At 40.7% G+C, this 20,592-nt stretch overlaps 1 protein-coding gene across 25 annotated transcripts in view; it reads left to right on the plus strand.

The window, feature by feature from the left end:
* Window positions 1-19,880, plus strand: part of AAK1 (AP2 associated kinase 1) — a 171,755-nt gene extending 151,875 nt beyond the window's left edge. For 17 of the 25 annotated variants that reach the window (XM_086326220.1, XM_086326222.1, XM_086326223.1 and 14 more), the window contains one exon: window positions 9,874-19,880. In XM_086326220.1, the coding sequence (XP_086182346.1) occupies window positions 9,874-10,988 (1,115 nt within the window). In that variant the 3' untranslated portion in view covers window positions 10,989-19,880. Of the gene's footprint in view, window positions 1-292; window positions 5,229-6,859; window positions 8,653-9,873 lie in introns of those variants that run through there. The other 8 variants (XM_086326239.1, XM_086326241.1, XM_086326240.1 and 5 more) reach the window with 3 other exon arrangements.
* The last annotated feature ends 712 nt before the right edge of the window (window positions 19,881-20,592 follow it).

Below are 20,592 nucleotides of genomic sequence, written 5' to 3' on the forward strand. Positions count from 1 at the left end.
TGTACAGCCAGCAGTTCTCAGGCAAAATAATACTCATTTGAAAATAGCATGCTCTTTGCAAGATCTCCTGCCTACAGTGTGGTGTGCACACAGTGCCCGAACTTTTGGTGGGAGGTGGTGGACAACTAATTTATATGTTTAAGAATTAACATGTAAGAGTTTTCAAAATGTAAATTGTTGCTTCTCCAGGATTTTTTTGTTTTGATTTGTTTTTTTTTTCCTTTGCTTATTCTGCACATCTAAACCTTAACCCTCTGTGTTTTGTACTGAATTCCTATCTCTCCACTTCCAGGTGGGCACTCTAGAAACAGCAGTGGGAGCTCTGAGTCCAGTCTTCCCAACCTAGCCAGGTCTTTGCTGCTGGTGGATCAGCTCATAGACCTGTAGCCGTGACCCAGTAGCAGATGCAGTTCTGTAACCTTCATACCGTAATATACATTTTCATTACGGAGTTATAAGAAAATGATTTTTTTTTTAATCTGCAAATAAGGGGCCCTCTAGCCCTGATCTTCTATCCCTTGCCTTCTCCCATAGAAATGATAAGGAAAGAAAATCACTTTGGCCCTCCAGATACTCGTTGGCCAGTTCCTCCCTGTTAGTTTGCTGTGTTTTCTCATTACCCGTCTTCAATAGCATTATCTTACATCAAGCGCTAGATGCCATGAGCTTCACCTCCGCTGGAGTCGACTCCACCACAAGCTTAACTGTAACTGAAACTAGTGAATTGACACCTTTGTCTCATTCTTGCTAGGAATGGCCTCCCAAATCGATCCTCCCAACCCCATCTCCTCTGGCCAGATGCTGATGAATGTGTTTCTCTGTTTTTGCTTTTCTATCCTGCTGCATTATCCTGAGGACATGGCTTCTTCAGTTGGTCTTGACTCTAGGCAGTAACCTAGAGATGGGTGTGTGGTTTAAGAGAGGGTAAAACTGACTGATGGTTTATGTCCGGAAAGAGAAATTGAGCCCAGCTCTAGCCAACCAACTCTGACCTTGTTTGATCATAGACTTAGCCAAGAGATTTTACACCCCATGCAACCTGCCCAGCATCCTTCCAGCATTCTGGCTTCCATTGAACCGTGATTTCTCAGATCTGGAGACGTGACCGCAAGTACTTGAGATCCTTGGATAAAATGTGTACATTATATAAATTCCAAGTATTGCCATTCCTTTTAGTGTTTAACTATCCCAAGCCGGGATCTCAGAATTAGACCAAAACAAGACAATATGGTAATATGATACCTTTTATTAGAAGACTTTTCACTGGGGGGTGGATGAGGGAAGGGAAGGAATTGTAGCAGAAACAGATGTATTTTTCTTGTGATTTTTATTTTGAATCAAATATTGTAAATTGTGTATAAATGAAGACACTGAATAGTTCTGTTTCCACTTGGCGTTTCAAGTCCGATATCAGGTGTCTGTACAGGGTTTTGATCTCTTTCCCTTGTATAACTAACTACACGGCAGCCCTACAGTGTAACATATGGAATCATTTTGAATAGACTTGTGTGTTGCTATAAGCTTTCAGCAGGTCCTCTGTCTTTGTAGAATAAGCATGTTGTTTATTTTCAGATAATCAGAAATAAGTATGCAGACACACCAGGCACAATTTGACTCTGGCTACTTACCTTTCTTTCTCTGATGTTTGAACTGAAGGATACAGCCAGTGAAATATGTTCAGTTGGTTTTCCTTGGCTTCTTAGATTAAAAAACAAAGCAGTTTCTCACTAGCCTTAGAATATTGTTCATAAAATAAATAAAGGCCCCTGCACTGATGTGACAACATGCCTCATGGTCACCCTCTGTACATGTCCTTCCTCACTAAAGTATATTTTTTTCCTTACATGCAAAGCAGTTATATCAAATCATCCTTTGATAAGAGGTGGGCACAGAGAGCCCCATTTGGTTCTCTTCCTAGAGTGCCATTTCCACGGTCAAAAGGGAACCTCTTAGCTGATCAGATTGTACCAATAAAATTCCAGGTCCATTTGCTTGTTTCCCTGTCTAGTACTCTTGTTTCTGCTTCCTCATGTTTGCACTTTAAGGGGAAAAAAGAAAGCTGAACAGCAACAACAGCCTGCAACACACTGTACTTTAGAGGTCAAGCTTTGACCCCAGAGGTCAAGCTTCAAAAGCCTTTGAAAGGCAGCAGAGGAAAAGTCAGAACTTTTCAGTTTTCCTTCTGACTTTAAGTACATCCGTGCCAGCTGAAACTAGATGCATGACGTACAGGCCTCTGTTAGGATAATGAATCATTCCCAGAATTGAGGGAGGTACAACCTTCCTACTGAGAGTTAAAAAAGATATGCTTGAAAAGCTCTCCTTGACTGGACAGTGAAAATGGGACTTGGTTTGCCCTTTTATGGACAGGATTATTACTGAAGATCAAAATGGTGTACTTTTTCCCAGACATAGAAAGAATATGTAAACTAATGAAGGAGATAGTTTATTTTTAAATAAGAATAATGTTTTATGCCTGTGTTTTCCAATCTGATTTTTTTCCATACATACATGTTAGAAATACAGTGAAATATCTAGCTTCCTAATGTAATTGAAGCCATGAAGAGTACAGTTTAGAAATTAGCTGTCTCTCAATTGTCCTTTTCATGTATTACCCATAATTACATTGAGATATATTATCTAGTCATCTGGCTCAGTAAAGCTTAATAGAGAATGTTAATAAAAATGAACAGACTAGAAACCAGAGAGACTGGGTGGAGGAAGGAAGCCTGAGGGGGATAATGACATGAAATTATCTTGAGTTTGTTCTTTAGGAGTAAGTCTTCAAAGGATAGAACTATTTTTCTGTTAAAGAAAACATGTGAGTGACTCAATAAATGGGGCCTCCTTTTGTTTATAGCACCATCCCTGAGCTAAAAGGGTTTATTTGAGATGAGCATAGTATGCTAATAATTGATAGAATTTTGAAACTGTAGACTGAGCTACAAGAGGGACCTTAGAGATTATTCTAGTTCATCCACTTCATTTCATAGATGTGGGTGGTGGGAGAAGAGATCCGGGCAGGAGAGGCCCCCTGGGAGCTCCTCCTGACCTTTGCCAGTCCCTGGCCAAGTGGCCTTCAGCAGGAGCTTCACTTCTTAGAACTGCTCCTTACCACAGTGATGACTTTGAACCAGATGGTTTTTAAGATTATAGAATTCTAGGGTTCTCAGTGTTTATTTTGATGCTTTAGGAGGACTATGAAGGATTTAGATAATCCTGATGTCCTTCAGTTATCTTCCGTAGCTCTTACTATTACTATAGTAGTATTTATATTTTAGAGAATTACAATAGGCTTTCGCTAACCTGGGTTGCTTCTTGGTTACCTGAAGAGACCCCTAAGTCATCAGAGAATGTTGGACAGATTTTCCTTTTTTTAATATTACACACATGCATCTACCTATTCCAACAGCGTCAGATTTCAATTATTGTAAACTGTGTAATCAAGGATCTGCTATTTTAAAATGGGCAAGTACTGTAAGCATATATTCCAACTGTGCAAAATAGTAACTAAACCAGAAAATATCACAAATTGGATTTTTCTTTTCCCCTTTACAGCATTCAGATAACTAGATCACCAAATTCAAGTCCCAGTGAAAACACAGGCCTCAGAGGAGATAAGGTTTAAATGGACACTTGTGAATATGATTATAGTTAGTGATTTCTTTAGCAGACATATCAAAATTGTGACATCTAATTGAGTGTTCCCTTCAAAGGCATCTAGTTTTACTTGGGAAAATAATACTTATTTTAATGATGCTGCCACCATTTATGTTAAAAGTATAAGAAAATCAGTTGTATTATTATCTAATTAGTATCTCTTTCAGCATCTGAACCTATGCTCTTACCCTTTTTTCACCAGTCTTGGTTCTAAGTAACATTTGATGTTTCCAAAAAAGCAAAACCACTCCCCTACACTGAAGAGTGGTTACAATGGAAGATAGTCAGAAGAATAATCCACTGAAAATTCCCAGAGAAGACCTTATAATGGACTGTGACAACAATCAGTCTTAATTTCTTTAATATTCTGAATAAAGGAACTTGTGTGATTTTGCCGGTCTTTAGTATGGCTTAGAAAATTGAAAAATACGGGTTTTATAATACCTCTGAAAGAGATTGTCAGTTTGTTTAATGTCATTGGATACCGGACTTGCCTCTTCCCAAGTGAGAATTACGGAATTTGGATTGCTAATAATTATAGGGGAACAAACCCAGAAAAGAACTTGTTTTTCTCAAGATGAACTATTGAGTGTTGTTTCTGATCTTTTTGGGGAGCTCCCCTGACAAATGATTCAAACCAACACAGCTTTCTCCCCAGGTCGGGAACAGTTCTGCCTTCAGCAGTGCTGGGGGAAGGAGGGGACTTTTGGGGTTGACCTCAGCCCAGCGGTATGGAAGCCTATGAAGTCAGCTGACAAGATACACCCTGTAGATAACTTGGGCCAAAACGAAGTCTCCCATGCTGATGTTTAGCTGTAGTTCCAGGAGTCTAACTTTCTCAGTCTGTAAGATTCAGAATTCTGTAGCCATGCACTTAAAGTTTGGAGATAAAATGACAGGATTGCCCCCAAAGTATTGAATTCAGCTAGTCAGAGGCTGCCGGATAAAGAAATTGTTAGATGGATATTTAACATGGTACCTTTACTGAAACACTCCAGATATTACAAAGCTATCTTTTACTCCTCTCAAGAGACTGTAGTTTTACCAACACAAAGTTAGCCTTTTCGTTTTCCCCACTAGTAATGCTCCTGGAGCTGGATGTGCTTAGATTTCTTGAGTCAGAATGAATCCCAGATGGCCTCCATTTCAAGGAACTGTAACATGATACTATTTTGTTTCTCTTGGGTTTCCTTTCATGATGATCAGGGAGAGAGGTTCTGGGTCAGAGCTGATCTATGCAGAATTATGAAGTGGTGGTGTTGCTAGAATGGAAGGTGTCTCCTTGGTTCCCACTCTGATGTAGTGGCCTCAGTTCACTGTTTCCCTGGGAGTCTCTTCTGCCCTGTTGCACACCCCCCTCATCAAGTATATGTGTATTTACCATAGACCTTTTTCCTGTCCTCCCCAAGAAGACAAAGCAAACAGAGGTACATGAAGCTATCTTATACAGTAAAAAATGTGAAATTTGAACATTGCTACGCAAGTATTGTATAAAAAAAAAAAGTCTGTAAACAAATTTCTTATGTAAACATACAGAAAAATAAAGACTTTTATCTGTTCAACGGGGAGCATGATGTTCAGAGCTATAAATAACCTACAATAGCTGCTCTTTTCTTGATCTGAAAAGCCACTTTTACAGAAAGGATTTAAACACATTGTTGAGTGACAATAAGCACCTGTGCACGAGTGCTGTGCAAACACATCTGAGAGATGTGCCGAGGACGTTTTAATGAGTCCTGCCTACCCTGGCTTCACCTGTGGTCATGGAGATGAAAACCCCTGTGAGCCTGCATTTGATACGACCAGACGTGGAGTTGTTAAAGGGAGCACACATTTGCAGCTGCCCTCCTTGAATTTAATCATTGATGTACCCAGGCCAATTTAATTAAACATTTTGTCTTGGCAACAGCAGTTTTATGCCCAAGGAGAAATCTCTCTCATTTAATTGCCCCATTGGCTTGAGAGACAGCATCGCTAGCCAGTGTTAGCTCCCAGGCATGGGTTTTAGTGCAACGCCACAGCATATGGTAGAACCAAATGCTTGATCTTATTGTCTAAGCAAAAGGTCATGGAAATTATGCATTTGAAGCACATCTCCTGATTCCCTGATTCAACTCTGAAAGAGTGTGGATTTCATTTGGTGCTGCATTTCTGAAGTTCTTGGGAAGGGATGTATTTTGCTTTCTATTTGCTAATTAACTGAGAAGGTTTTCCAGTACTCCCAAGTCTTAATTTCCAGTTTGGGGCAAGAAGTATGTCTCTGATGCTTCTTCTAATTGTTATTTCACTTTATAGTATGGGAGAAAGTGAAATTCTGGTCACCTATGATATATGGCACTCAGGAAGATCCAGCCTGAAATTTCAGTCTTCAGATTTCGATTTTTCTTTTTTAAGGGAACATTGGCCTTCACTGTGTCCATCAGATAAAATTTCCAGGGGTAACCTATTCTAAGTCATTCAGCACTTTGAGTTGCTTGGGAAATTAAGGGGGGATTGGTGACAGTCTTTGCAAAATCATCAGATACTTGTGAGTATGTCTTTCCTTCAAAGCATATAAGCTCTTTACTGAAATTGATGTAGTTTGGAGCCTCAAAATAGACTAAAATGGAGTTATCCCTAGTGGAAGCGTTGGAACAGTGTGCTTGACCTTACCTCTCACATAGTCCCTACATCAAAGCAAGAAAAAGAAGTGTGTTTTGACTTCTTGCTTAATTTAATGTGCTAAACCAAAAAAGAGAGAGAGAGACATGACTTAATTTGAGAGAATTAGAACAAAATTTCCTCACCTTAAACTTCATGATAAGGAAGATCCTTATGCTTGATAAGGGAGACCCTGACTCTGTGAGGTCAGGTCCTGGGGTTTAGCCCAGCCACCCCGCCCCATCACCCCACACCCCAAGAACAACTGGCTAGCTTTTTGAGTTTTATGATCACAGGATGTCTGCTATGCATAGCCATTGGTTCGAAAAGGAAATGGGCCAAGACACTGAGGTTAAGTTAGTGTAAATCTTTCATCGCTCACAGGCAGACGGCTTCCAACATGTTTTTCCAACAGTACAAGGCTATCTTCACATATAAGGACTATTCACCCTGAAAACATATGTTTTCCCTTCCTACAATAATACATTCATATTAAGGGGAAAAAAAAATGAAACCCTCTAACCGCCAACAAGATTTAATGTCTGTCTTCTGTTTACAGTTATTTAGAATTCCTCCTTCTCTTGACTGCTTTGTTTCTTGGGCTGCCACTACCAAAATTCCCTGCGGGGATGTGGATGTCTGCGCACCCTATACCCACCGCTTGTCTCTGGTCTCCAGAATGCCGGGCTTGGAGAGTTGCAAAGGGCAGTTGCTCTGAGCCTTGGTCATACTGCACCTCCTCTAAAAAGAATGGAAAGGTTAACAGATTGGGCCTTTTCAGGAGAATCCTTTAAATGTACTTTTCCAATCCTATAGAGCAGATTTATGCTCAGAGATCAAATAGGTCTGGTCTTGTTTTGAAGAACTGGATACTAGTTCTCCCGTCAAACTTAATGTTATAGTATTTTTGTGACTATGTACATTTTTAAAAAGTTGTTGCAAACTTTAGGTATGATTTTCCTATTATTCACTATGAAAGTCATAGGAATATGCTTGGAGTTGGCAGATTTACAGTCGACCAAGAACTCGCTTTTTAACATAAATAGTTTATATAGGCTAGGAATGCCCTTCCAGCCTCTCCAACTCTGGATATGGGCACCCCTACTTGGTACCTTCCAGCTCTCAAAATGTCATCTAATTCTGCAGGCATCCAAGACGCCCACGTTCTATAGGTAACTGCTTTTTGGAGGTCTGTGCTTACAGTTGGAGAAGGCGATGGCACCCCACTCCAGTACTGTTGCCCGGAAAATCCCATGGACAGAGGAGCCTGGTGGGCTGCAGTCCATGGGGTGGCTAAGAGTCAGACACGACTGAGCGACTTCCCTTTCACTTTGCACTTTCATGCATTGGAGAAGGAAATGGCAACCCACTCCAGTGTTCTTGCCTGGAGAATCCCAGGAACGGGGGAGCCTGGTGGGCTGCCGTCTATGGGGTTGCACAGAGTCGGACACGACTGAAGCAACTTGGCAGTGCTTACAATTTGATTTGACTGCATTCCATTAAAATTTCCCCCAAACACTAGCTCCAGTCAAATTAGTGCTCATTTTCATTGTTGGTCCATATGGTGGCCAGAGTTGATCATTGGCTTGACTAAATGTGTCAGTTCTTTCCTAAGAGATATGTTGCTCTCCCACAGAACTGCATCAGCACTTAGGGTTGTTTTCGGAGATGAGAAGCCATGCCTTAGTTTTGAGAACTAAAAACTTCGTACAACTGATACTATGTTAGAAAGTGGTTCAAGGAGTTTGGAAGGGGTGGTTCCTACCACTTTGCTTAGCAGATCTAAATTTGGAAAACTTCCCTGCCCTACTGCATTTTGAATTTCCTCCCAGATACCATCATCTGGGGATCACTGTGACAGATCTAATATCAGTATGCTTGCTTGAGAGGTCAGAGTTATGTCCCTCCACATATATTTCAAGGGAGAAGGTATTCCATTTATTTCCTGTTCCCTGACTAACGCTTGCCTATCAGCGTGTAGGTGCACATATTAAAGTTACAGTGCAAGGAAACATTTATCCTCTTCAAAAACTATTCAGAAAGTCTTTTGGCACCAGTACAGAGTTTAACTTAAAGAGTTTCTAAATTGGAATTTACCAAATACATTCACAGTTTTAAAAAGAGAAGGGGTAGGGGGGGGGCACTTTTGTTTCCAAAAACAATACTTAAGGTCAGAACTGTTTAAAAAGAAGCACTAAAATAAAAAATAAGCACTGCTTAAAAAAATTACAGGATTCAGAGAAACATAGTATTTTTGTACAATATCTCCTAAAATGTTCAGATCGCTCTCTACATCACTTTACAATGTAATGTCTCTAACTCGTTTCCCAATAAATTGATTTTGATGCCGCTTCTGCTGTGTTCTGTGTGCTTAATTCAAGCAGAAACTTTAGCAGGGGAAAACTGTTAGCAGATGTTTCTACTAGCTAATGGTTTGCATAGAAGGGGAGAGGGTAATGTGGGGAGAGGATGATTGAATTACTTCTGTACAGAGGTTCTGAATCATCTATAGAATCCAAATCATGGTACCTGTAATTTCTTCCCCTGGTGGGTTGGGAAACCCATGATGACATGATACCTCTGCCCCCAATCACCCTTTTCTCTGGATTCTTCTTGCTTAGTTACATATGCCTTTTTCCTGCCCTCTTGCTAACATGTGCCCAATGACATACTTCTAACCTGCTAATATTTTTGGAAGGTAAGCTCTCTTGCATTCTGATAATTGTCTGTTTGATCTTGAAAGCCAGAGCACCCTGAGGCACCTCTACCTAGATAGAAATCGATTAGCATATTAGCATTTGCAAATACTTCTGTAATTACCTGTGCATTTTCCTCCTTTTGCTTAAAGAAGCTTATGACGGATACATTTAAGCAGAGGAGATCTTTGCTAACTTGGAAGACTGAAAACAAAATTCCAGGGCAACTCCAGCTGAAGGTGATCTGTTAAATGTGATATTGATTATGTCTCCCTTTTGAAAAGTGCCTTCAGCATTCATATTTGGGGCACTCTTATACTCTTTGAGTAGTGTTTATGATGTCAATCATCAAGTAATTGTGTATTTATCAAGCAGCCATGTTCTGCTGCTTTTTTTGGAGGGGGGAGGTGCAGTTTTCAGTCACAGGCGGTGGGGAGCAGGTGACCACACATCAGATCTGAACTGAGTTTGTCCCCAGACAGTATCTCTGCATCAGCCAGAACTGTCACGGTAGATGTGGAGATGAGGGACTGGGTTTTTCATTCCATCCAGAGCCAGTCAGGTAGAGCAGGTGTCAGTGCCTGGCCCCACGCGTGCAGGAGCATTGCATAGTTAACGCTGAATGTCTGTGTGCCTAACACCTTCATCTCCTTTCCTCCACGTTGTTCCTCGTGTTCCGAAATGTGAGACCTTGATTGGTTGTGTTCCAATTTGTGTGCCGTTTCCTTGCCTGACTTTTCTTGTTCTGTTTTTCCTTTTTCCATTTTCAACATCCATTATTTGGTCCCACAATGTTCCTGCTGCGGGTTGACCATTGAGTGTTCCAAAGAGCGTTGAATGGACCAGTGCATTAATTCTGCATTTTGTGCTTTTCTAGGTCTCCAGAGAGAGCCCATTTCCTCTCCTGTAATAACTGTAGAGCACTTTAAAGAATCGACAGGTGTTAAAGGCCTTCCCCTATACCCGGACCCCTCCCGGGTACCTGGCACGAAAACTCAGAACACTTTGGAATCTGACTACTTGGCCCGAGATGGCCCTTCCAGCAACAGCTCGTTCCACAGCAGCGAAGAGGAGGGGACCGACCTCGAGGGGGACATGCTGGACTGCAGTGGCTCTCGCCCTCTGCTTTTGGAGTCAGAAGAAGAGGATGAGAGCTGCAAGCCTCCGCAGGGGAAGCTAGGAGGAGCTACTCCCTTCACTCAGCCGGAGGTCACTCCTGCGCAGGCCAAGGCCTCGCAAGGTGGGAGGAAGAACCAATTCGGAGCCCTCATTCAGCCAATTGCAGATGGACTCGGTGAGCCAGATGTGTTCGCCACTGCCCCCTTCCGGAGCTCAAGGATTCCCGCTGATGACATTTTTGCCAAAGCCCCCTTTGTCTCCAAGGGCAACGTGGCCCCTTCCCAGCCAGAGGAGACGGATGTGTTCTTGAGAGCTCCCTTTACCAAGAAGAAAGGCATGGAGGAGTCAACAGTTGCCCAGAGCCCCGCCCAGGAGCAGCCCGGTCTCCTCAGTCAGACCGATGACATCCCTCTGCTCCCGGGCCTCGATCGAGCCGTGTACCCGTCTGCCCGAGCTCAGTATTCCATGGCTGGCTTTGCCCAGCCGTCTAACCTCCCCTCCCATCCTGTACAAGCAGCAGACCATCTTGACAGCATCTCTTCCAGGGGCTCCTCCCTGGAATCTGGGGCCCATCCTAATGACAGAAACAAAGGACCTCAGCCCCAGAAAGAAGCTGTCTCAGGCCCCGTGGCAGGCAAACCATTCCGCCCCCAGTCTTTATCCAAATATTCCCGTCACTATAGCCCGGAAGATGAGCCGAATCCAGAAGCCCAGCCCATCGCTGCCTACAAAATTGTTTCGCAAACCAATAAGCAGTCGATAGCTGGCTCCGTTTCCATCACATCCCTTGCCTCCAGGACTACGGAGCTGCCAGCTGCTGATCCTTTTGCTTTAGCACCCTTTCCTTCGAAATCAGGCAAACAAAAACCTTAGGAACCATGCCTGAGCCTCAGGCCTCTGTCTCTACCCTACCCTCAATACCCACCACATCACTCCCAGCTGAGCCTTCCTGAGAAGATTATATCAATTATTCTCTTTCAGTTCCATGAGTCAGAGCAGAACTTCTTGAGTCAACAAACTCAGTCGAGGTGATACTTAGTTGAAACTCCTTTAAGTTATGCTCATTGCTTTTGTTTATATTGATTTCTGGACTTTCGGTGAGCGTGTCCATCTTCACCTCCACCCAGAATTCTGCTTTCTCTTGTGTGCCTAGAAACTGTTTTAATCTCAAACTACTTGTCAGTAAATCCAGAAATAACTTCCCAAAGGGGCCATGCTATTGCTACTTTGATTCCTGTAGTTCCTGTTCTGAGTCATGTCTAATGAGGAATTAAGATGAGTTCCTCCCAGACTTGGTTTCATACTCTTGAAAAGGGTACATTTCAGGAAGGAAGCACAAGATAAAAATTCTGCTCATCAAAAGGAAGTGTGATCCCGGAGATACTAATCATTCCTCTAAAACCAGCAACTCTTAGAAAGCTTCTCTGGATTTGAGTCTGTGTAGGCCACCCTGGTCCTCATGCATGAGTGTCAGTGGGTGTGTAACGTGTGTTAGATCCTTTCCTTTGCAGAAATGCAAACAGATGAGATTTCTGTGCTGGTGTCTGCTAATGTGGAGCTTTCTCCCACGTGCACACTTTAAAAATTCATGTGAGTGCACAGCTGTGTGTGTACATGTCTGTTTGCACAGGAAACATTCTTCCTTTAGGTAAATCCTGTCCCACCTTGCGTACAATCACTCATTTGCTGGTATTTGTTCTCCTAACCTAACTTCCTTGAACCCTGTTTTTATTGCCTTCTTTTCTCATGGCAAAATTTAATTTATTGGAATGAGTAGGAAAATCCTTCTGGAATGGAATTTTCTAAGTAGATTGTTTTTTCCTTTAGAATTTGCTATTAACAAATTTCATTTACAAAGTCTTGAAAAATTATCCTTATACAGTTTCCCCTGAGAACAATAGAAAAGAACCCTTTGTTACAGTTACAACCACTGGGTTTGGGGTCTAAGTAATTTTAAAAAGTAATCAAGTAATTTTAAAAATCTTAGGTCTGAGCACTCCATGCTGTCATTACAAAATTAATTGATCATGAGACTAGGCTACAAACTAGATTTGCTTTTTGTTTTTCCACATCCTTGTCACCTTCGTCTGCCCCTTGAGGAAGTAGAAACCTGAGACGTAAATGAGTTTGGGAGAATGGAAAAGAGCTGAACCAGTCAGCCACAAGAACCTTTCCATTCTTTGTCCCCTCGGATGGTGAAGCAGGTCAGACAGGTGCTTGACTTAAGTTTTTGAGATGTCTTCTATTTCTGGAAAGCTCTAAGTTATTCTTGACTGTTCTCATGCCCTTTATTATTATTAGTGCCTTAAGTTGAAACTTACATCTCAGTGGGAAGATTTCTGCTAAAGAATTTCATGTTTCAACTTGAAAGTTCCCTGTGACTCCTAGTAAACGTTCATGATTTCTTTATTAGCTGGAGAAGTTAGAAGAGTTGCTCACCAACCAAGAGTAATGACTTAAGAATTATGGGAAATTCATCCGAGAATCAAGCCTGAATGCCAGACTCAATTGACATTGACTAAATGTCGTATTTTTAAATTTGAAATTCTGGGAACTTGACAGTAAAATATAAACAGATACTTCTCAAGACTTTTTCTAGTTTAGTCTCCACCTATTTCAGCTGTCCAAGTTAAAAGGTAAATAATTGGCAGTGGATCAGGGCTCCTAGCAGTGGTTTTTCCAACTGAGGCTTCAGCAGTGCTGGCCCTTTACTTTTGAGGATGCTAAATGTTCACTGGGCTTTTCTCCCAATGATCATTTCTGAATTTTCTGTGTAACAGTGGACGTTGAATTATCTTTCTAATTGACTGATTTTGGCTAACGAGTATGAAAATTTGCACCCCAAATTCTTACCTTGGTCATTATCAGTGCACAAGCCTGCATGAGCAGGAGTGAAAGTTCAGTTCAGTCACTTAGTTGTGTCCGACTCTGTGACCCCATGGACTGCAGCACGCCAGGCCTCCCTGGCCATCACCAACTCCCAGAGTTTACTCAAACTCATGTCTGTTGAGTCAGTGATGACATCCAACCATCTCATCCTCTGTCATCCCCTTCTCCCACCTTCAATCTTTCCCAGCATCAGGGTCTTTTCAAATGAGGCAGCTCTTCACATCAGATGGCCAAAGTTTTGGAGTTTCAGCTTCTACAGCAGTCCTTCCAATGAATGTTCAGGACTGATTTCCTTTAGGATGGACTGGTTAGCTGTCAAAGGGATTCTCAAGAGTCTTCTCCAGCACCACATTCAAAAGTATCAATTCTTTGGTGCTCAGCTTTCTTTATAGTCCAACTCTCACATCCATACATGACTACTGGAAAAACCATAGCTTTGACTAGATGGACCTTTGTTGGGAAAGCAATGTCTCTGCTTTTTAATATGCTATCTAGGTTGGTCATAGCTTTTCTTCCAAGGAGCAAGCGTCTTTTAATTTCATGGCTGCAGTCACCATCTGCAGTGATTTTGGAGCCCAAAAAAATAAAGTCTCTCACTGTTTCCATTGTTTTTTCATCTATTTGCCATGAAGTGATGGAGCCAAATGATATGATCTTAGTTTTCTGACTGTTGAATTTTAAGCCATCTTTTTCACTCTTCTCTTTCATCAAGAGGCTCTTTAATTCTTCTTTGCTTTCTCCATAAGTGTGGTGTCATCTGCATATCTGAGGTGATTGATATTTCTCCCAGCAATCTTGATTCCAGCTTGTGCTTCATCCAGTCCAGCATTTCTCATGATGTACTCTGAATATAAGTTAAATAAGCAGGGTGACAATATACAGCCTTAACGTACTCCTTTCCCGATTTGGAACCAGTCTATTGTTGCATGTCCAGCTCTAACTGTTGCTTCTTGGCCTGCATACAGATTTCTCAGGAGGCAGGTCAGATTGTCTGGTATTCTCATCTCTTTCAGAAGTTTCCACAGTTGATTGTGATCCACACAGTCAAAGGCTTTGGCATAGTCAATAAAGCAGAAATAGATGTTTTTCCGGAACTCTCTCACTTTTTCAATGATCCAATGGATGTTGGCAATTTGATCTCTGGTTACTCTGCCTTTTCTAAATCCAGCTTGAACATCTGGAATTTCACAGTTCACTTATTGTTGAAGCCTGGCTTGGAGAATTTTGAACATTACTTTGCTAGCATGTGAGATGAGTGCCATTGTGGGGTAGTTTGAGCATTCTTTGGCATTGCCTTTCTTTGGGATTGGAATGAAAATTGACCTTTTCCAGTCCTGTGGCCTCTGCTGAATTGTCCAAGTTTGTTGGCATACTGAGTATAGCACTTTAACGGCACCATCTTTTAGGATTTGAAATAGCTTAACTGAAATTCCATCACCTCCACTAGATTTGTTCAGAGTGATGCTTCCTAAGTTCTACTTTGACTTCATATTCCAGGATGTCTGACTCTAGGTGAGTGATCACACCATCATGATTATCTGGGTCGTGAAGATCTTTTTTGTGTAGTTCTTCTGTGTATTCTTGTCACCTCTTCTTAATATCTTCTGTTAGGTCCATACCATTTCTGTCCTTTATTGAGCCCATCTTTGCATGAAATGTTCCCTTGGTATCTCTAATTTTCTTAAAGAGATCTCTAGTCTTTCCCATTCTATTGTTTTCCTCTATTTCTTTGCATTGATCACTGAGGAAGGCTTTCTTACCTCTCCTTGCTATTCTTTGGAACTCTGCATTCAAATGGGTATATCTTTCCTTGTCTTCTTTGCCTTTGGCTTCTCTTCTTTTCTCAGCTATTTGTAAGGCCTCCTCAGATGACTATTTTGCCTTTTTGCATTTCTTTTTCTTGGGGATGGTCTTGATCACCGCCTCCTGTACAATGTCATGAACCTCCATCCATAGTTCTTCAGGCACTCTTTCAGATCTAATCCCTTGAATCTATTTCTCATTTCCACTGTATAATCGTAAGGGATTTTATTTAGGTCATACCCGAATGGTCTAGTGGTTTTTCCTACTTTCTTCAATTTAAGTCCAAATTTGGCAATAAGGAGTTCATCTGAGCCACAGTCAGCTCTGGGTCTTGTTTTTGCTGATTGTATAGAGCTTCTCCATCTTTGGCTGCAAAGAATATAATCTATCTGATTTCAGTATTGACTGTCTGGTGATGTCCATGTATAGAGTCTTCTCTTGTGTTGTTGAAAGAGGGCGTTTGCTATGACCAGTGCGTTCTCTTGGCAAAACTCTATTAGCCTTTGCCCTGCTTCATTCTGTAGTCCAAGGCCAAATTTCCCTGTTACTCCAGGTATTTCTTGACTTCCTACTTTTGCATTCCAATCCCCTATAATGAAAAGGACATCTTTTTTGGGTTTTAGTTCTAGAAGATCTTGTAGTTCTTCATAGAACCATTCAACTTCAGCTTCTTCAGCATTACTAGTCGGGGCATAGACTTGGATTACCATGATATTGAATGGTTTGCCTTGGAAACGAACAGAGATCATTCTGTCATTTTTGAGATTGTGTCCAAGTACTGCATTTTGGACTCTTTTGTTGACTCTGATGGCTATTTCGTTTCTTCTAAGGGATTCTTGCCTTGAGTAGTAGATATAATGGTCATCTGAGTTAAATTCACCCATTCCAGTCCATTTTAGTTTGCTGATTCATAAAATGTCGACGTTCACTCTTGCCATCTCCTGTTTGACTGCTTCCAATTTGCCTTGATTCATGGACCTAACATTCCAGGTTCCTATGCAGTATTGCTCTTTACAGCATCAGACTTTACTTTCATCACCAGTCACATCCACAACTGAATGTTGTTTTTACTTTGGCTCCACCTTTTCATACTTTCTGGAGTTATTTCTCCACTCATCTGCAGTAGTATATTGGGCACCTACCAACCTGGGGAGTTCATCTTTCAGCGTCCTTTTTGCCTTTTCATACTGTTCAGAAGTGAAAAAGATGGGAATATTCAAGTAAGGTTCATCCTAGAAACTCTTAAAGTAGAAGGTCATTCTAATTCACCCTTTGAAACTACTCAGGATTACCTTTGTAACAGCCCTGTGAAATTACTTTTCTTTGGTTTTTTGATCAATCCCTCCTGATCATTTTTGTTCTCAAGATGAAATCAATAAAATGGTGATCTTATTACATAATTGAATTATTTGTCAAGCTGAGCTTGTAACCCTTTTTTATTTTATTCTTGCTAGAGACCTATGCTGGGTGGAGACTTTGTAAATACCTTTTTTGAACAAGGAATATAGACACACATAAATTACTGTTGTCTCCTTAATGATGCATGAACATTTTTGGATTATTGGATTACATTAATTATTAGCGAATAACTAGTGGATTCTGTGCTGATCATCTTTGGATCATATAGGTTAAATGCATCATGTAGAGATAAAGTGTTCTTGGGACTTCCCTGGTGGTCTTGTGGTTGAGTCTCTGCTCCCAATGCACGTGGGTACAGGTTGCATCCCTGGATGGAGAGCTAAGCTCCTTCATGCCACGCAGTGCGGGCAAAAAAAATAATAAAATTTTAAAAATAAAGATAAAAGATTTTTGTAGAGGCCATCCTGAAATCTGGGAAATTTAGCTTTAAGAAATCAGGAGTGCTCAGAGTGCTTTGAATTAAATAGCAAATGCATGTTTCCAACAACTACAGCAAGCTAACATTAAAGAGAAAAAGAAAACATATAGTGAACAAAATGCTGCACTCCTTGTTTAGTTTGTTTTCTGTTTTATATGCATTACACATATGAAACAGAATGCAGGAACCTGTGACCTTTCATTTCAGTGGAGTGCAATGAGCCACAATATATTTAGACATAAAACATTGACCTACAGCATACACTGATGAACTCTTAAAGAATCCACGTTAATCGACTAACACACAGTATTGAATTAATGAAGTTATCTTACGTGTGGTGAAAAATGTTTAGCATATCTATTTCTTAGGCCCACTCTTGGGTGTGTGCTTAGTCACTCAGTCGTGTCTGACTCTTTACGACTCCTGACTGGAGCCCACCAGGCTCTTCTGTCCATGAGATTCTCCAGGCAAGAATACTAGAGTGGGTTGCCATTTCTTTTTCCAGGGGATATTCCCGACCCAGGGATTGAACCCACGTCTCTTCCATCTCCTTCATTACAGGCGAATTCTTTACTGGCTGAGCCACCAGGCTTACACCGAGAGCCCTTTAGCTTCAAATCCTTATTAGATTGGAAAATGGAAAATGAACAAAATTTGATGCTACAGCAGGTGCTGGACAGGATTCAGTGATATCTTGGCCACAAATTCTTTTTCATTTTGGGCTCATTGTTGAGTTGAAAATTTCATATGTGTGGACTGGTGTGTACGTATTTACACCCCCATATTAGGTCTGCGTGTAGCCAGGCGACCAAGATTTCTTTTTGAACTTTTAAGAAAAATACCAATATCTTATTGACCCATTATTTAGTAAGTTTTAGAATACATGTACATCAACGTTTTCAACTATTTGGTGGACATTTCACTGACATAAAGTAACAGATTTCAGTTTCTTTAAGATAGGTGTAATCACCAGAGTGATCTGGCAATAGAAATTCACTCATGCTATATTTGTTTCCATAATGAAAAGTTGGCAAAACGTAGGTTACATAATATGTATGCATTGTATCAAATAGAAAATTCAGAGAAGAGTGAGATCTAACTCACTCTAGCGGGAAGGATACTACTTAAGTTGGGGCCCCTGGGATCCCTTTAATAAGGAAAATGTTATTCTCTGCTGTGTCTTTGAATTTGAAATTGGAGAACACAGGCCAGTCAGCTTTGGAATGGCTGCAGGTCACACAGATGCAGTTTTATATGAAACCAGATTGTTCTGATGCAAGGTACATAGGAGAGTCACTAAAAAGACCTTCTAAGGAGATAGGAGCACCTTCTAGATGCCCACAGCCATTCCTGAGTTCTGACCCTCCAATCTTGCCTTCTGGAGTAAACATGAAGATTTTAAATAGAATCATGTAATTTAAATTCTTAGCCTTTCCAAATGACTGTCAACTATCTGTTTGTTGATTGATTGGTTTTAACCAGCAGAACACTTGCAAACTTGTGAAGTTCACTTAACGGAAAATTTCAAAATGCTTGAAAATAAAAAGTAGTATCTAGTTGGGGATTGTTTTTGTGTTCTTTCACTGTAAGATAAATTTGCTAGGTTGTTGAAAACAACTTGGCTGCTCCCCCTTGTTGTGGGAATTCACACTGACGGTGTCTCAGTTGCCAGGATGCCTCCTGCTGTCTGACTTACAGTCCTGCTAGCCTCATTTGCACCTTGACCTTCATTAAGAATCAGGCCTAAGTGTAATGCCTAAGATCCCATCCTTAAACTGACAGACCTGGTCTTTTCTGGTTTTTCTCTATTGCTGCAAGTCTATGTGGCTTACCTTGCTTGCTCATTTCCTCATTTGACATTCCCCTATTATAACCATACCAATAAGTGGGGAATGAAAGAGAAGACTGAAGGATCATGTTGATTTTTACTTACCTTCCTTTTTACTCTAAACAGTTTCTTCTTAAATTTCAGCCTAGCCTGTGATAATATCACACTGGAATAATTCTAAATAAAAATGAAATGGTTCACCTTCCCCATATCTTATGGATTAGAAGGAAGGTTGGCAGAAGCCCAGCCTTACTCTTCAGAGACACAACTCAAAAGCCCCGTGCTCTCCTAGGACACAGGGGCAGGTTTATGCATGAAGGGACTCTAGAACAACTTGTAAAAGGTAATTTGTAATTCCATAAGAAATTTAGTCTGAGCTACTTCTCAGCAATCTCAATATGAGTGACAGTATCTTGAGTTTATAATAGCAATGTTTTGTTCTTGAAATCAAGTCAATGTTATCTACATTGCATTATAAGAGAACCATATATACATGTTAGAGGGATCTGTGTGATTCCTTTTGGTAAGGAATTGCAGAAATATTTTTTTCCCCAATATCAGTTAAAGTGAGACTTTGGGGGCGAGAGAAGACAATATCACCTTTCGTTTCTGAAATGGCAAATCAGTTATACTCTGAGTCAACCAAAGACTCCTACTTGAGGAGTGTGCGTGAAGTGTGTGCATGTGTGTATCCTCGTGCTTTCTGCCATGGTGTTAAAGACCTCCTGATGAAGGCATCCAAAGAATAGCAAGAGGTGACAGTAGATGTTTGAAATGAGTAAATTCAGTGCTGTTTACCTACAACTTTGTGATCTAGAACTGGAATTGTTCTAGATGAAGGGGAGAGAAAGCAGCCGCTGCTTTAGACTCATTTCCACAGTAAGCATGCTTTTTTCATCCACAAGGATGAAACTCAATAGCGTTTGACCTAAACACCTCGTTCATGTGTGGTATTGGGAGGGCAGTAGTGACTAGAACACTACGAGGCCTGTAAGATGTTACTTTGAAATTCAGAGGGAACATTTAACGTCATTTGTTAGGAGACAGAAACGGAATACAGGCCAAGGACCATGCTCATTCCAGGAAGAAGAGGTGAACTCCCTTTACTGACTATATTTTGAGTTGACTGAATGAGGAGGTCAGTTCAACTGTGAGAATATTGAGGTCATCAGACCTCAGAAAACAGTATGTGCATGCAATCTCAAGGACTATGAACATGGGAAAGGGAAAGAGACATTTATAGAGTCAATCTTAACAGTTTTTGCAATACCTCTTTTTTGCAGACTCTTGGATTTATGTTATTGCACCCTTCGTGTGGTCTATCTTATGTATCTGCTAGTTTTTAAGGATAATTGTTTGAGATGTAAACTTCTGTACACTTTATTAAAATGGACCTAATTAAAATAAATGATTTACACTTTGCATTATTCCTTAAGTCAAATCTTCCTAGGACTGAAGGGCTCCATATGTGTCTTTCACTTAGTACCAAGCTTTATTCTACATTTTTAAGTTTCAAAGAACAGCTTTTGGTTGGTTGGTTGGTGAATTGGTTTCCAATGCTGGCAGTTATTTCCTGAGACCCACTTTTCATCTGGATGTTTGTGGAGACATAAATGAAATAAGATAATGGAGCCTAAGGACTGAGCTGGGAAAATCACAGAGCTCCCTAATATGTAAACTTTCCTGTGAACTTCTAAAATGTGTTACCTGAATGTGACCTGCATCAACATGCAGCTTTCAAAAAAAAAAAAAAAAAAAAAATCTCTAAAAAGAGACCATAAGAAACTAGAAAGAGAAATCTTGGGTGGAAATGGATTATACCTAAGAAATTTAAAATTCATGCTGTGAGGAAAACCTGCCTCCTGTTTCCTTTCCAAATCTGAGAAAATAACAGAGCTTTGATGAGCCTGACACCCACTGGACTGAGTTCACAGGTATGGTGTTCAAGGAAAATTCAGGGAGCCAAAGAACTCTGGTATAAGATGCATGAGTAAAACAAGAGTTCGCCTACTTTTTCTGAAGATTTATTTTAAGATCTGATTCATTTATCTTTAAATATACCTAATTCCACAATGTGAAGTTCTTATGGTTTTTTCGTATTTCAAGTTAACCAAAAGCAC

The sequence above is a fragment of the Bos grunniens genome, chromosome 11 (assembly GCF_055505025.1).
Source record: "Bos grunniens cultivar Pamir isolate PY7600 chromosome 11, Bosgru_T2T1.0, whole genome shotgun sequence".
Taxonomy (NCBI): Eukaryota; Metazoa; Chordata; class Mammalia; order Artiodactyla; family Bovidae; genus Bos; species Bos grunniens.